The sequence below is a fragment of the Chiloscyllium plagiosum genome, chromosome 16 (assembly GCF_004010195.1).
Source record: "Chiloscyllium plagiosum isolate BGI_BamShark_2017 chromosome 16, ASM401019v2, whole genome shotgun sequence".
NCBI classification, from domain to species: domain Eukaryota; kingdom Metazoa; phylum Chordata; class Chondrichthyes; order Orectolobiformes; family Hemiscylliidae; genus Chiloscyllium; species Chiloscyllium plagiosum.
In genome coordinates this window covers 52723690-52741465 of record NC_057725.1, presented here as the reverse complement: position 1 = coordinate 52741465, position 17776 = coordinate 52723690, and the positions used below count along the sequence as shown (strand labels likewise).

Sequence of the window (17776 nt, the reverse complement as noted above, 5' to 3'; positions counted from 1 at the left end):
AACTTCCTCTGGTAGCTCATTCTATACATGCACCACCCTCTCCGTGAAAAAGTTGTCCCTTAGATCCTGTTTAAATCTTTCCTCTGTCACCTTAAACCTGTGTCCTCTAGTTTTGGACTTCTCCACTCCGAAGAAAATACCTTAGCTATTTACCCTATCCATGCCCCTCATAATTTTGTAAACCTCTAGACGGTCACCCCTCAGCCTCCGACGCTCCAGGAAAATAGCCCCAGCCTATTCAGCCTCTCCCTATAGCTTGGACATTCCAACCCTGGCAACATCTTTGTAAATCTTTTCTGAACTCTTTCAAGTTTCTCAATATCATTCCAATGGCAGGGAGAGCAAAACTGCATGCAGTATTCAAACAGTGGCCTAACCAATGCCCTGTACAGCCGCAACATGACCTCCCAACTAGTGTTGTCAATGCACTGACCAATAAAGCCAAGCATACAAACACCTTCTTCACTATCCTTGTACCTGCGACTCCACTTTCAAAGAACTATGAACCCATAGTCTGAAGTCTCCTTGTTCAGCAACACTCCCCAGGACCTTACCGTTAAGTGTGTAAGTCCTGCTCTGATTTGCTCTACCAAAATGCAGCACCTCACATTTATCTAAATTAAACTCCATCTGTAACTCCTCAGCCCATCTGATCAAGATCCCGTTGTAAATCGGAGGTAACTTTCTTCACTATTACCCAATTACCAATCTGCCTCAAGTATTGACAGAGTCATGCAACCCAGAAACAGACTCTTCAGTCCAAATCGTTCATGTTGATCAGATTTCCAAAACTAAATTAGTCTCATTTGCTTGCATTTGGTCCAATAAACCAGTTAGAGTCAGTGAGTGGGCTTAGGTATCAGGGGAGTCATGAGGTCCTTCAGGTTCTGTAATGTAAAAGGTAGTGAGCAACCTTCACTGTGGCTGAAATGGTAGTTGCAGCAAAATTGACTAAGGCAACCAAAGGTGAAGGAAAGTTCACCAGAGACTGCAGCAATGCCAGAGCTTTGCCTGGGAATGATCACTGTTTTTACCAACTTGGTAAATAAAGATCAGATCACATGTAAATGTCAAGTTGCTGTGTATTTGCCTCTTGTGAAGTACTGAGGGTGGGGATCCAGAAGATTGGGAAATCCCTACTAATTCTTTCTCGAACTACATTAATTGGCTTTCTGCTGCTGCCAAGTGGTTTCACAGCCCCAGACTGAAGCTACCTCGGATAAAAAAAACAGTTTCAATTCACTCATTGCCACTTTCCTATTTTGTAGCCCCTGCCTTCAAAATCATGCAAGGAAAACCACTTCCCAGAACATCTTTACACGAGCAATACAATGCTGTACGTTAATGCTAACTTCATCTTCCAGCAGAAATCCTCTACAAGTAGACTGAAATCTGATCCCACAATCTTTAGCAGACACCTACTAAAATTTTCTGTTTGGCCTGCTTGGACCTTTGTTGCCAGATTATCATCTGCAATGGCTTCTCTTTATCTCAACACCCTTACCTCTGGTGTTCCCCAAGGATCCATGTTTAGTCCCTTCTATTTCTCATCTACAAACTGCTCCTTACATCACCCTAAAACACAGCATCAGTTTCCACAGGAATACTGACAGCATCCAGGTCTGACTCATCGGTCACATCACCTTACTCAATCCTTCTACAGTCTCAAAATTGTCAAACCGCTTTTCCAAAAATAAATTCCTTCAAACTACATATCGGGAAGACCAAAGGCATTGTTTTCAATTCCTACTGTAAAGTCTACTCCATGTCCAACTGTGCTGTGAGTAAACCTGTACTAGACAGACTAGAGCAGTTCAAGAAACTGTTTCATCAAGGTCCTCAAGGAGAATTAGAAGTGAACAAGAGCTTGCCTTGTTACATTGCCTGCATCATGCAAATTAATTCTTAAAAATCCAGTCACACCATCCCTTGCCTTGACAACTGTCTGTGTGGGTCACACATTGATCACAACCTTGGCGCTATATCTGACCTTGAGATGGGTTGATCAGGTTACTTCCATTATACCATCAGTAGGTCCTCCCATTCCCATCTCTGCAACATCGCACATATCCAGTCCTACCTCAGCTCATTCATTGCTGAAAATCTCATCATGACACGACTTTGTCATCTCCAGACTTGATGATTCCATTAGATTCTGGCTGGCCTTGCACATAAGTCAAGGCTATCCAAAGCTCTCGGTCCTTGTCATAACTTGCATCAAGTCCCACTTACTTATCAATCATTTGGTCATTGTCTCTTGTTTAAGCACTACCTCAATCACTGTTTTTTTTACAACTCCTTCCACAATCTCTCCCTTCCATACCCTCTGTAATCTCTGCCAGCCCTGCAAGCCAAAAGATATCTCTACATGCCTTCAACTCTCACCTGAAGCACTCTTGATTTCAATTATTGACAGTGCCCTTTCAGCCATGAAAGTCATAGGCTTTGAAATTCTCACTCTAAATCTCTCAGCCTTCACCTCATCCCTCACCTTTCCTCTTCAGTCACTCCTTAGAACATATTTATTTGACCAAGGTGTTAATCATTGGACCCAAGATATCCTTTGGTATGCAAGGGCTACATATATCTTATTTGGAAATAGATCACTATGATTCAGATTGTCAAGCCTGGCAGCATGTAAAATTGCTCTCTTCATGTAGCAACTGAGCAGCTACCGATTTGGACAATGGCATGGTCAACAATATGATATCACCACTAAAGAATGGACAAAAACTGATAGCAAGTCACTTTATTTCTGCTTTTGGTTCAGACTTTGAACTATGAAGCCACACCGAAATAGTCACCGATGTACCGATAAAGCAGTTGTGGGAGGGGACCCGGGTAGGCCTGGAACAAGAAATGTTCCACATACCCCATGAAAAGGCAGGCATAGCTAGGATCCATGCGGGCACCCATTGCTCCACCTTTGATTTGGAGAAAATGGGATGAGTTGAAGGAGAAGTTGTTGAGTTATTTCGATGCGGCTTCATGCTCTCGTCCTGACCTGGAAAAATTCATAAACTTCGCTTCCAGTTCCCACCCTTCCATCACCTTCACCTGATCCATCTCAGACACTTGCCTTCCTTTCCTTGACCTTTCTGTCTCCATTTCCAGCAATAGTCTATCCACTAGTATCCATTACAAGCCCACTGATCCCCACAGCTAACTGGACTCCAGCTCTTCTCACCCTCCGTACTGTAAGGACTCTATCCCTTTCTCTCAGCTCCTTCGCCTCCGCCGCATTCGTTCTGATGAGGCCACTTTCCAAAGTGGTGCTCTTAATATGTGCTTCTTCTCTAACCGTGGCTTCCCACCTACAGTTGTTGACAGGGCTCTCGACAGCGTGCCAACCATCTCCCGCACCCGACCCTCACCCCCTCCCTCCCATCCCAGAACAAGGATACGGTCCCTCTTGATCTCACCTTTCACCCCACCAGCCTTCACATGCAAAGAATAATCCTCTGCCATTTTCGCTAACTCCAACACGACGCCACCACTAAACACATCTTCCCTTCCCTCCCCCTGTCTGCATTCCATAGAGATTGTTCCCTCTGGGACAACATAGTCCACGCCTCCATCACACCTAACAGCTCTCCCATCACACACGGCACCATCCCATGTAATCGCAGAAGGTGCAGCACCTGCCCCTTTACCTCTTCCATGCTCACCATCCAAGATCCCAAACACTCATTTCAGATTAAGCAGCATTTTACTTGTACCTCTTTCAATTTGGTCTATTGCTTCGTTGCTCCCAATGTGGTCTCCTCTATATTGGAGAGACAAAACGCTGACTGGGTGATCGCTTTGCTGAGCACCTTCGGTCTGTATGCAATCAGGTCGGACCATCCCGTGGCTTGCCACTTCAACACACAATCCTGCTCCCATACCCACATGTCTGTCCTTGGCCTGCTGCAATGTTCCATTGAAGCTCAATGTAAACTGGAGGAACAGCATCTCATCTTCCGACTCGGCACGTTACAGCCTGCCGGTCTCAACATTGAATTCAACAACTTCAGATGATTATCCCATCTCAACCCCACTGTTTTCATTCTGCTCCGTAATTTCATTTCATTTTTTTAAATATATTTTTTTCACTATTCTTTGCCTCTTATTTCTTGATGGTCTCTCTTTCTCTCGCTCCCCACTCTCTCATCACCTTTTTCCTCTCCTCTTCCCCCTTTGCTACCCTTCTCCCCTGTTTTCCATTTTGCCTCTGCTTCACCCATCCCCCATGTATTTTATCACATAGCACTGGCTTCAGCCTTGGTCATTCACAGCTCCTAATCTCCCTATAATCTCTCTATGCACTGTCATTATCACCTCTTTATTGCTACCTTTGCGTCTGGAGCCATGACTCACCTTCTCTCAGCCGAGTATAAATACCTCCCTTTTTTAAGCTTTGACAAAGGGTCAATTAGACTCGAAATGTCAGCTCTTTTCTCTTCTTACAGATGCTGCCAGACCTGCTGAGATTTTCTAGCATTTTCTCTTTTGGTTATGGAATTTTTGGGTTTAACGTGGGTATAACTTAAGTTTGCATATTAGTATAAAGCTTTGCTAAATGTTAGGGAATAGGTTTGCTAAAATAAATAACTTTTTTTCATTTTCTCGTTTGTTGATTAAAAAAAATCTGGTGAGAGTGTCTTTTATCTTAGATGATGGTGACAGCTAGGTATTAACCATCCCAGAGGTGACAAAGGTCATATTTCACATGTCATGCATGGCACAGTGGGGATCAAGCTCCAGCACAATATTCCCACCAGGGTTGAGACACGTGAAATTTCTTTCAGTAACCTTTGTGTTGTTCCTTGAAACGTTTAATTAAATTTGAATATAAATACAAATATTGTTCATATAAACTTCATTTGGACATCATTTCTAAGCTACCTACCTGATGAATAGAATATTATTGCTGTTGAACCTGGGTATAGAATGGGGGGAAACTAAGACTGGGAAATAAAGAGCTACCCGGCACCAGGAAAGTTGCCAGCAGAAAGGAAGGTCCAGGCAAGATGGAGTTGCTAAATCTTACAGATAGGTGTGGGGCTCCAAAGATCTGAACGCTTCTCAGGGAGCGCATAGAAACACTTAAATTCTATTTGACCCCATCTAACTTTTATTTTAAAAGTTTTTTGTTAAGATTAATCCTGGAGTGTCTCAGTGGTTCTTCAGCTGCTTTGCTTGGTAGCATCATGTGGCAGACAGCACATCATTCCATTCCATTCACAATTAGATTAGTTCACAGGGATATAAAAACATTCATTTGTCCAGCAATATTGCATCAACCTCGATGTCAAAAAGGCAGAAATGGACAGATAAAGATTGACTGTGCAGACCCTAATGTTTCAGTGCAAAGGTACAATATACAACATTCAATGTTGAATACATGGTATTGACACAGCAGTAGAATGGTGGTCTCATTACCTGCAGTGGACTACAGTGGGTCCACTCATTGGGTACTGATTGATGTACTGTCGCACAAGGTTCCGGAACTCAATAAGGACTCCAGTGGTGGATGGAACTCCATGGTCAGGCCAACCTGTAAAGTGAAAATGCCGGAGAGCACGTTTCTCTCCAGATTTATCCTGTAGGAAAGGAAGAAGCAGATGGCATAATCGGAAGAACTGAACAGGCAAACACAAACAAGAAACAAATATACAATCTGTCCCTCTCGATAATCTGTAATAATAGCACAGATCTAATTGGTAAAGCCAAGGCAAATAACTACTTTGTAGCTACCAGTTACTGAATTATGTACAAACTTCCCTTTTTGTTATATTCCGCTACACTAAAGTAGCAACACATGACTTCAAAGGTAACAAAGAAGATAGTTCCATTCTTTATGCTACTGAGCATTTAGATACAGGAAGTTGCATCTATTCTCATTCAGAGAAGAAATTGTGCCCATCTAGAGAGCTATCTTATCTGGCAACAAGGCAGGAAAATCAAAGGACATATATTCTGATTTGGAAACATCATGTGATAACTTCAATTCAATACATAATTTATTTATACTTAGTTATCCTTGATTTAAGAAACAGACTGCCAAATAAGCATTAAAGCCTGACTCTGTTAAAGCATCTGAAAGAGAATTTTATCAATTCCTGAGACAACAAAAGTTCTAGAGACGTGCAATTGGCATAAAGATGGCAATTGGTCACATAAGCTATTGTTAGGGTTTAACATTAAAGGAGGTGATTGTGCGGGCATTTGGATTGTATAATCTATATGACCTAAGTGTCCAAGTGAAACATACTTAACGCTTACTCTTAGTAGGCTCGGCTCATACACAGTGTTGAGTGAAACAGAGTGACTGCCATTGGTCCAATGTGATTTTGCAGCTCCTCAAAACCTCCTACAATCCTGCTCATGATCCAACATGCCAAAATAGAACAGAAGTTTGAGGAAGATTATTCTAATTAACCCAATCCATGTAAAGCTCTCAGACCTTTGGTAAATTGTATTCCATTCACACGTCAAGAATGTTTGTATCCTCATCAACTCAGGACAGAGCTTAGGCAGGAGGGTTACCCATCCTGCCCCCCAGAGCGATGTGATGAACACATCTGTTCGGAAGCAAGTTCTGCTTCAGAGTCCTGTGCATTCTGATGCTACTTCTGTATGTTACTTGAATCTTATCAGCAGTATCACTGTGAGGATGACTAGTGCTGGCACTGCCCATAGTACCAGGAGGCAATACCAGGATTAACAGGACAATGGTGCAGCGTCTTATGAGATGGGAGGCCCATGGTGTTGGGAAGGAGAGTTTTCTTGAGGAAGAGTGGGATGGGAGGAATGGAAAAACACACCTCTGGGAGGAGGCCAATCAGGAAAGCAGGTAGCAGTGATACAGACCTCAAAGTTGTGGCAGGGCAGGCAGCAATGCTTAAACTTAATGGCCCGAGTCAGAGCAAGTGTGAGCATGTTCTAGACCTTCCCATAAAGCTGTAGATTTCGGGGGGCAGGCAGGAAGAACCTCTGAGGTCTCTCCACTTTTTCCTTAAATGAAGGCCCAACCAATTTCCATCAAATACCACCCTCGTCTGTTGGGCTGAGCTTGTTCCCTCGTTGAGGGATTTATCCTTAACTCAACTCAGTGCTTTTAAATAAATCTTGTTGCTATTGGTGCCTGTCCAGTTCTGGCTATAATGACTGCCTTTTTATAGGCTATGTTGAACGTTTCGTGTTCCACTCCTATTCAGCACTCTCTCTTTTAACTCTATCATCTACAAGGCACAAATTGGAGTGTGATGGAACACTCTCCACTTGCCTATACAGCACCAACAACTCTCACAGTTCATAGTTAAAATTTTTGTACACCCCAGTCCAACACCAGCATCTCCAAATCATGAGTCATAGTTCATAGAATGTGAATATGACTGGCTAGGTCCACGTGGTGTAGGTGTACTCACAGTGCTGTTCTGAAGCTTGTTCCAGGAATAACACTGAAGGAATATAATGATTCATGATGATATGGGGCTTGGAGGAGAGATCACAGGTGGCCGTGCCCTCCTGCCCTGGTCCTTCTAAGTGGTAGAGGTGGTAGGTTTGGAAGGTGTTGTCAAAAAGGTCTTGGTGGGTTGCTGTGGTGAAACTTGCAGATGGTACACATGGCTGCCACTGTGCAGTAGTGGCGATAGAGGGGGTGAAGGTTGAAGATGGTGTCAATCAGGCAGTATGCTTTTATTCTGGGTGGTGTTTTGAGAGTTGTTGCTGCTGTACTCAGACTAAAGATGAGAGACTTAACAAATAATCCAGGTCTTCTTCAATATATAATTTCAGTTACATCACACTTTAAACTTTTGCTTTAAATTCTGCGTCTTACAATCTTTTACTCCACAATCACCTGATGAAGGAGCAGCACTCCAAAAGCTAGTGCTTCCAAATAAACCTTTTGGACTATAACCTGGTGTTGTGTGATTTTTAACAACTAAAATAAGTTAATATTCTGCATTGTCTAACACAAGTTCTTCCAAAATGACCACCAAGGGTGAACTGTGAGGCCTTTTCCCTTGTTAACTAAGAGCTTAGACTTTCTCAGTTTTTTTATAATCTTTAGTAATTAGATTAGATTACTTACAGGGTGGAAACAGGCCCTTCGGCCCAACAAGTCCACACCGCCCCGCCGAAGCGCAACCCACCCATACCCCTACCTTTACCCCTTACCTAACACTACGGGCAATTTAGCATGGCCAATTCACCTGGCCTGCACATCTTTGGACTGTGGGAGGAAACCGGAGCACCCGGAGGAAACCCACGCAGACACGGGGAGAATGTGCAAACTCCACACAGTCAGTCGCCTGAGGCGGGAATTGAACCCGGGTCTCTGGCGCTGTGAGGCAGCAGTGCTAACCACTGTGCCACCGTGCCGCCCACCTGTGAAGTACAAACCAAATATTCCTGATCTGGAAGTTTTGCAAATTATACTCTTTCACTGAGGTAACTTATTTTGTTAACTGCTCTGAGTAATCTACTTTTTTAGAGTGCTCCTGACCCCAGGCAAGTCTCTGCCAAATCATTCAAAAGTTTTTGTATTGAATTTGTAAAAAAACACTCCTAATCCTAAATTCTGCTAAAATAATAGCATAATGTGTTCTTTCACCAGTTGTGTCCCTGATAGTATAAACAAAACTCCATAAACATTCCAGGAGGCACAAACTGGTTTAAAATGAGAGTTCTGGAAATACTAACAATGATTAATTTTTAACCTATTCATAAAACAATGATCAACACCCATATGCCACTGGTTTGAAATTCAAACATATAAAAAAGAAGTTTTTATATATCGTTAAATCACACACTTTCATCACTCTAACACTTGGGCCCACATCAGGATGGAATCTAATCAGCGAAGATCAGCCTGTGTGAACACTATGTTAGCTCATGATGTCTATATCAATCTGACACCAGGTACCTCCCAAGATACTCAGACACCTTTCTAGGCACATGGCTATGAAGGGCAGGGGTTGTCCAAGCAATTGGAGGGTGATGGAGTTGCAAGTGTGCATTCCTAATACTCCAGACAATGAGATAAAATATTTTTGGCTGTTGTGATTATGACAGAGATTAAATTATCGTTTTGCTTGATGACAGCAGTTGTAGTTTCCATGACTCCTCCTTTGCTGCATTGTGTACCTCATTGTCTGCTATCAGATTCTAAGCTGTGGTCAGTGATTCAATTATTTTAGTCTGAATTTCTCCATCACATGGGAAGTTCCTAACTCTACTTACCTTTACTATTGTGAAGTCCCTGATGGTCCAGTCCTGGAGAACTATTTCCGATGTCAAAGTAACAATTTTGTCTTCAAAGATGAGAGGGCGTTCGGTCGGCCAGTACTGCTCACATTTTGCCTAGCATAACAAATTTATTAAAAAATAAAGTATAGCTGACAGTTTCAGAGTATTCTGATGAAGTCTTTTTTTTGATTAAATTCAAAGAGTGGAATGTAAATATATAGAGATATGTTCTTATTCCTTTTGTGCATAACAGAAATGATATTGCTGGGCTATAAATTTAATAGAGCTTCAATGTTCATCACAGAGTCTCATCACAAAGGTAATGTTAGTATTGGGCTGTGATAATTTTTATCTCTAATAGACAAACATTTCAGTGCAAAATAAATGTGCAATTATCTCGATGATACACTTAAGCTATCAATCATACAAATGCCTCAGATTAAGAAGGAACAGTTTGTGAATTTTATGTACCCTATAATTGGTATCAGTACAAAACCTTCATAAGTCGTGATGACCTAACTACATGATGCAAGCTTCATAGGCACAGTAAGTCAGGCCAGTGACAGGAGCTGTACAATGCTTAGATATATTTTTTGATGTGGAACATCTGACTCATTTGGGGCATCACACATGTAAAATTGCCATCCATTATGGATGCTGCTCATTTTAAAATATTAATCCATCTTGATGTGTTCAAAAGGGCGTGTGATCTTTTTACTGATGTCGATCTGAGACCTATTCAGTCATCTCATGGCTTAAGAGGATATCCAATAGCTTTGGCAAGTCAAAAGCTACAGACCATTAAAAGGTGTCACTAAGGAAGAAGATTATTCAGGAAAACCTTTTACTCAGAGATCCGGTCAGGATATCCTGACTGCTGCACAGAAACACATTTCCCACATGGAGCTGAATATATCACAACCTACATTACGCTTATCCAATCGCTGGATTCCACACAGAGACTCTTCAGGCATCCCTATATTTCTCAGACCCATCAACTGCCTCACAGAAAAGCTCCTTTTGATTCACCATCAACCACCAAGTGGCCTTTATTCTACTTTACAAGACTTTATTTACAAGTCTTCAACTTGTAAAACTTGTTGTCAGTTTCTCAAAAGGTAGTCCTCCTGGACTCACCTTCTTTAAAACCTTACATTTAGAGTCTGGTGGGAGAAGGACAAGAGACAGAGAAATTTCCTGAAGACCAGTTATCCTTGAGAGTATAATTTTCTTTTGATATATTGGTGGTGATTATCAGTGCCACATCTTCTGATATTCTGGTAGTGATCATCACTGATTGGATAGTAATAGATCAAGTGCTACAACTGGTGGACAATTTGTTCTAACAGATTAGCACCCAGTTGGCAAAGATAAAAATTATTCCCATGAGGTTGATTTATAAGGCCTCATGTCTGAAGCAATGACAATGTCAATTAAAAAAAAACAAATGTCATGAAAATGTCTTATTTACATGCAAAAATGATGTGAGATTTAAGAATGAATGGATTGGCTGGTACATCAAGAGTTTGGGGCCTGCCTTGAAATATGAACACTCCATTACTGATTGGTGAAAAGACTGGAATGTGGATTCACATTTACAAAGCAATATTAAACCTTCTGAAGATCAGTAAGCATGAGAATGTTGTACCTACCCTTCCTTGCTCCACACATTTGGTAAGCATGACGATAGCTGGCACATAATGTTCCCAAATCATTCGCCAGAAATCACTGGCTGTATTCATTAGTGGTCCCTGTGCAGCAATGAACTCTTTCTTTGAGTTATAGCCCTGGAAAGAAATGGAACATTGGGCTAAGAGATGATAGAGAACCAGAAAAAATGGCACAATCAATCAGAAAGATGATCATAAAAATGCAGCAGGCAATGAATGATACTGGGTAAAAGTGAGGACTGCAGATGCTGAGATTAGAGTCGAGAGTGGGGTGCTGGAAAACCATAGCAGGTCAGGCAGCATCCGAGAAGCAGGAGAATTGATGTTTTGGGCAAAAGCCCTTCATCAGGAATGATACTGGACCAGTCATTGTAGATGCTGCAGTGGCATCCAGTGTCACTTTGACAGACTTGTATGAGTGTCATGACCCACAAAATGCATTTTTTGTCAAATCATAACTCATTAACTAGATTGCTGTAACATTAGAGACACTCAACATTGTGATACCTTATTTCTTACAGAGAAACTGTAGTCAACAGATGATCAACATTAATACAGAGGAACCTCGATTATCCAGCATTCAGTCGTCCGAATTTCGGATTATCCGGACAAGATTGCAAGGTCCCGATGCTTGATTAAACCGTGTTATCCGACATTTGATTATCCAAACAAAATACTCACTGCCCGTTCGGATAATTGAGGTTCCTCTGTATTTTGTTGTAGACTATCACTTAAATCTCCCAATCCAAAAAAAAACCCCATCGATATTGTACTTCAGATATCAGAGTCCAAATCATTCATTGCTAATTCCTTTGGAACATCCATTTCTACAAGTCCGAATAAAATCTCTATTTCAGTTTCGTGTTTTGTAGCCATTTGCTACATTCTAATGCTTGTCCCAATTCCACATGGTGTTATCAAGATTACTTGATGGCAGGTTATCTAGACTTTGGAAGTTTGTGCATAACTCGATATACAAGTTCAACATTAAATAGCTTTATTATCTCATCTGAAAATAATACTGAACAAGTCAGATCACAGAGTGAGACCTTGCTCAATAGACCACAAGGTTTATTTTTACTCTGTTTATTGTGAAGGTCAGTTAGTAAATATTTTCACAAGAAGCTGTCAATATACTTTCAATAATGGATCCTAGACGTTTCACTATTTGAAATGATCTCATTACAAATATCAGTGAGAAAGATACAATCATTTTATTCCAACAACCTCCTTACACACAGTCAGTGAATAGTCACGCTTGTCTCCATGTTAAAGTTCCCTGTTCAACGAGCGTGAATGCTTCTTTTCAGCAAACTCCTCCACTTACTTGCTTCTATTGTCTTAATATCTTTTTCCCGAGATCCTAAAACAAACTCTGGTCATTTACTACTTAACATGTGCTTCTTAAACTCATCTCTTCAGCAACTTTCTATTTCAAGTGCTTTTCACTTAAGAACTCAGGACTCCTTCTCAGTTCCTCCTGAACTGTTTGGAGACTGCTAACCAACGTTTGTACTAAGCTGCATGGCTGTTATGACATGGCTGTCGATTGATGTGCCAATGCAATGGCTTCAAATTTTGGACTTCAGAGGGCCATATTGTCAAGAAAAAAATAGAGGGACCATTGCTGCTAAATGAACAGCATACCTGCTGTCATAGATCTTTTGTCTTTGAATGAAACCTGTATACTGCCTTTCTAAATGAAGTTGTTTCTGTCTCATTTCTGTGTCATTGAACACCTTGATGGTAGGCAACAGCTCACTTTTTTTTCCTCTCTTCTACTCTTTTTTCTCTAATGCTACCAATTATTCTCAAGGATTTTAAAGAACTCATTTACGTACCTGTAAATAAAACACATCTCTCGTCACGCTGACACCACTCAGAACAAAGTTGAAATGAAACTAAAAACCATGTTGTTCCCCAGTCACCCAATACATTCGTACAAATCCAAGTTAAAGCTACACCTCTTCCTTCCACTTTAGCACCTAAACGTTCAAACAAGAATAATGTATTTTGGACTTTCATTACAATAAATTGATGTAACTCACCGGCATGAAATTAGCATTGATGTAATCACTTGATGGGTCTGCAGTGACAGAGAGTTTAACTCGACTTGCATCATCTAAAAGTTTCACAGAAACATGATTATTTTACACAAGAGATAAATTTGTAAGAGAATACGTAGCACACAAATAAGAAATAAGAGAGTGTCTTGGGTGACCAGTTCAATGGACATTAGGCAAAGTATTTGTTGTAACGATGCAACAAATCAATGACAACCCAGTATTTACTTGAAAACAGAAAGCACCCGATTCGGACTGTTGGCCTCGGCCCAGATCCATCATGGCAATCTCTTGGGTCTCTGTGGCATCCTCTCAGCCAGATGTGGCAATCTCTTCGCTTGGTGTGGTACCCTCTCAGCAGGCCGGCGAGGCCTCAACATGGACTTGTGGCATTGAGATGATCCCAGAGCAGTCTCCTGGCCTTGAGATGAAGCTGGCATGATCTGGAGTCAAGGCCTGGCATAGACTAGAGACTAAGTGCTGGCGGGACCTGGGTTGGAAGGAGTGTAATTCTGAAGTTTTGTTTTTCTAATTTATTCCTATGATTTGTAATGCTGAAATTTTAACTTCTATATTTTTCTAATTTCATTTCCCCCAAGAACTTGTACTTAAGAATCTGTACCTTTGTACTGAAGATAACTCCATGAACAGTGTCTTGTAGACTTTTCACTGTACGCATTTGAGTACATGTGACAATAAAGCTAATTCTAATTCAATGCAGTGCTAGGAGGAGGAAGCTAGTTCACAGCAGTTGCAGTAGGATGGCAACATTTGAAGATGCTTGACTCTGCAATAAACATTGCAGCTGTCAATAGGATCAGTAAAATAGCAGAATCTCTCCACCTAACAATGTTCAGGCATTTTGTGACAGGAATAAGCTATGTTCTACAAGATGACATTGGGTTAAAATGTGCAAGAATGCTAAGTGCACCACGAAAACCAAGTGTCACAACTCTCCATAGAGATATGTTGAGAAAACCAACCAAGGAACTATGCCAAACACAATTCCAAACTCCCATCAATGGCTAACAAGGACATCAATAAGGTTGAAGCAGGTAATTGCAACATTAAAAGCTTGCAGACACAATTCTGGCAGTTTGTGCACTCAGTTTGACAAATCTCATTGATACCATTAGAAAAACTGAAGTCTTTACTTCCATCTAAGCAATATACCCAAATGACTTGTGCTCTAAGTCAAGATTGGCACTGATGTAAGTGTAAATATCATCGCTTCTGAATCTTAAATGAAATATACTCATGAAACCGGTGCAATGTGGTGCAGATCACACATGATAAGCCAATTGCTTATATAATTGGTCTGACAGCCAATGCAATGGTATTATCTGCCTTAAATGTCAACATTATCCTGAGGATAGACACGAAACATTGTACATCGCTGAAATAGATGGACGACTTATCACCGGTCTATCAGTATGTCCTGATCTCCGCATCACCTTGATCCACAAGGCAGGTGGTGTTGTGGGATTGTTGCTCGATTAGCAATCCAAAAACACAGATGGACATGAGTTCAGAATCCAGTGTGACAGAATTTGAATTTAAAAAAAGCGTAGAATTAAAAAACTAATAATATGCTTTTACAAAAATTGACATCAGGTTGACTAGTGCCCTTTTTGGAAGGAAATCTGCCTTCCTTATCCGGTGTGGTCTACACGTGACTCCAGACCACAGCAATGCCAACAGCTCTCTGAAATGGCCTAGCAAGCCACTTGGTTCTACCAAAGTGCTTAAAATGTCTCAAGAAAGGATTGAAATTGGAAGGACCACCTGGCATCAGTTAGGCACCAGAAATGGCGTCAAACTCTGTCGTGTCAATCCTGCAAAGTCTTCCTTACTAACATATGGGGCCTACTGCCAAAGTTGGGAGAGATATTTCACAGACTAATCAAGCAACAGCCTGACAGAGTCATATTCACCAAATTGTACCTGACAGATAATATCCCATCATCATCACCATTCCTGGCTACATCCAGTCCTATCAGTGGTGGCTGTACAGTGGAATATAGTCATACATTCCATTCATTGTGCCATCTACCAACAGGTATTGCAGTGAATTTCTTTGCAAACCAATTCATTGTAACATGTAACAGAAAGTCATTTCACTCAGAGTGGTTCCATGGTGGAAGCAGAGAATAGGTTGCAGTAAGACATGGCATTCAATCACTGAGTACTTCAACAGAATTAAAAGCATCACTAAAAGCACTCATGCTTGAGTATTCACAAAACCCTGTTCCTCAGCAAACCGCAGAAACTCAGTAAGAAGGAGCCTTGCATCAAAAGCAGAATTCCATACATACGCTCCATAAAGTAAAGGACTTTAGTATCTGACTTACCTGCATGCCTCAACCTCAACGCTTTTGCTTCCCTCAATCCAAGAATGCAGAGCCAATAACCAATAAAAAGACAAATTGAGAAGAGGAAGGGAGGGGAAGAGAACAAAGCAACAGGGAGAGGGGTCAGGTAGAGAGGGAAAAAATTGAGTGAAGGAGAAGGGAGTAGAGATATATATAGTATGTACAAGCTATGTAAGAAAAGGGTGAAGGGAGGCTGATAAATGGATTGACTGGAGAACCAGATACTCACAGGGCAAGACATTATTATAACGATTCTTTGGCTTGTTCAGGGGTTGCTGGGCGACTTGCGTTGACTGAAAGGTTCCAATTGTCTTCAGTTCCTAGAAAGGCGAGATCCTGGAGTGAGAGGTCTGTTCAGGAAGTTGGGCTTCCCATTTGAAAAACATATTAAAACCTTTTTAAGCAATGTCTCAAATTTTCAGATTTATTTTTTACTTCTCCTCTCTCAAGAAGTAAAAATGTGAAGGGCCAAGGCCACAGTTCAGTTGCTCATTAAAGGGAAGATTAAAGGCGGCAAAGAATTCCATAGACTTAAGATCCCACTCTGTTTGTATTTGTAACTATTTGCATATTAAGCATTGATCAAATGGGCTGAGAAATGGCAGATGGGAGTTTAGTTTAGATAAATGTAAAGTGCTACAATTTGGAAATGCAAATCAGAGCAGGACTTATACACTTAATGGTAAGGTCCTTGGGAGTGTTGCTGAACATTGAGACCTTGGAGTGCAGATTCATAGTTCCTTGAAAGTGGAGTCGTAGGTAGATAAGGCAGTGAAGAAAGTATGCTTGCCTTTATTGGTCATAGCATTGAGTGTATGTGTTGGGAGGTCATGTTATGGCTGTACAGGACATTGGTTAGGCCACTATTGGAAAACTGCATGCAATTCAGCAAAGATTTACAAGGTTGTTGCCAGATTTGGAGGGTTTGAGCAATAGAGAGGGACTGAATAGGCTGGAGCTATTTTCCCTTGAGTGTTGAAAGCTGAGGAGTGACATTACAGAGGTTTATAAAATCATGGGTATGAATAGGGTAAATGGACAAGAGCTTTTCCCTATGTAGGGGAGTTGAAAAGTGGGGGAAGGCATATGTTTAAAGTGAGAGAGAAAAGATTTAAAAGGGAACTAAGGGGTAACTTTTTCACACTGAGGGTGGTGTGTGTATAGAATGAGCTGCCAGAGGGAGTGGTGGAGGCTGGTACAATATTTAAAAGGCATTTAAATGAGTATATGAATAGAAAGAGTTTAGAGGGATATGGGTCAAATGCTGGAAAATGGGACTATATTAATTTAGGATATCTGGTCGACATGGACGAGTTGGACCAAAGAGTCTGTTTCTGTGCTGTATATCTCTCTGACTCTATTTAGACTCGCTGATTTCTTCACTGGGTTTACAACAACAATGAATAATTCAGCATTCTTCAGCAATCTATTTCCTGATTTAAAAGCATCCATTGTGAAGTGGAGCAGACTCTGACTGATGTGACAAGTTTAGTTACATGTATTCCTTCAGCTATGTGGTAAAAGATGTGATGACTGTTTGGGACCAATAGTTTAATAATGCATTTTTAAAAGATACAACTTCCTGTGATGTAGGCAATGCAGCCTAGGTCAGCATTCATTGCTATCCTAGTTGCCTTGGAGAAAGTCAAGGTGAGCTACCTTCTTGAACTGTTGTAAGCCTTGGGGTGTAGGTGTAACCAGAATGCCATTAGGAAAGGGGTTTCTGGGTTTTGACCCAACCACAGTGAAGGAACACACCACCCTGAGAAACTCCTGCAGGGATATCCTGGAACTGAGATGACCTACCTCCAACAATCTTTCCTTGTGCCAAGCATTAGCCCAACCAGCGGCCCCAAACCCTGACTCCAGTTTTGTTGGGGCCATACTTCTTCAACGTTTATCTTGATGTCAATGACAATGACTCACCTCATCTGTAAAGTTAAACTCTTTTGTCCTGGTTGGGACCAAGGCGATCATGAAGTCAGGAACCATGTGGCCCTTATGGAGCCCAAACTGAGTGTCAGGGAGCAGGTTATTCTGTTGCAAGTGCTGCTTCATAACACTGTTGACCATCCTAACTATCACTTTGTCAATGATTGAGTGTAGACCAACAGGGTGGTCATTTGTCATGTTTATCTTTCTTTTGTGGTCAGTGCAAACATGATCAGTTTTCCACATTGTCAGGTAGATGACAGTGTTGTAACTGTACTGGAACAGCTTGGTTAGCAGTGTGGAGTGGTGTGAAGCAAATGTTTATAGTATTATTGTTGGAATGTTGACAAAGTCCGTAGCCTGGGCAATCCCAAGGGCCTTCAGATGGACTGAACCAAATTTCTGGCTATTGGTTTTGGTTATCCTGGGAACCTCAGGAGGAGCTGAAAATGTGTTGCTGGAAAAGCGCAGCAGGTCAGGCAGCATCCAAGGAGCAGGAGAA

General features: G+C 41.4%; 1 protein-coding gene across 1 annotated transcript in view; it reads right to left on the bottom strand.

The window, feature by feature from the left end:
• The window catches only part of LOC122558100 (receptor-type tyrosine-protein phosphatase eta-like), a 125563-nt gene that overhangs the window by 8883 nt on the left and 98904 nt on the right, over positions 1-17776 (bottom strand). Inside the window, exons 23-27 of the mRNA XM_043706419.1 lie at positions 15572-15662; positions 12956-13029; positions 10890-11024; positions 9232-9351; positions 5425-5585 (exon numbers count right to left, since the gene is read on the bottom strand). Of these exons, the coding sequence (XP_043562354.1) occupies positions 5425-5585; positions 9232-9351; positions 10890-11024; positions 12956-13029; positions 15572-15662 (581 nt within the window). The remainder of the gene's footprint in view (positions 1-5424; positions 5586-9231; positions 9352-10889; positions 11025-12955; positions 13030-15571; positions 15663-17776) is intronic.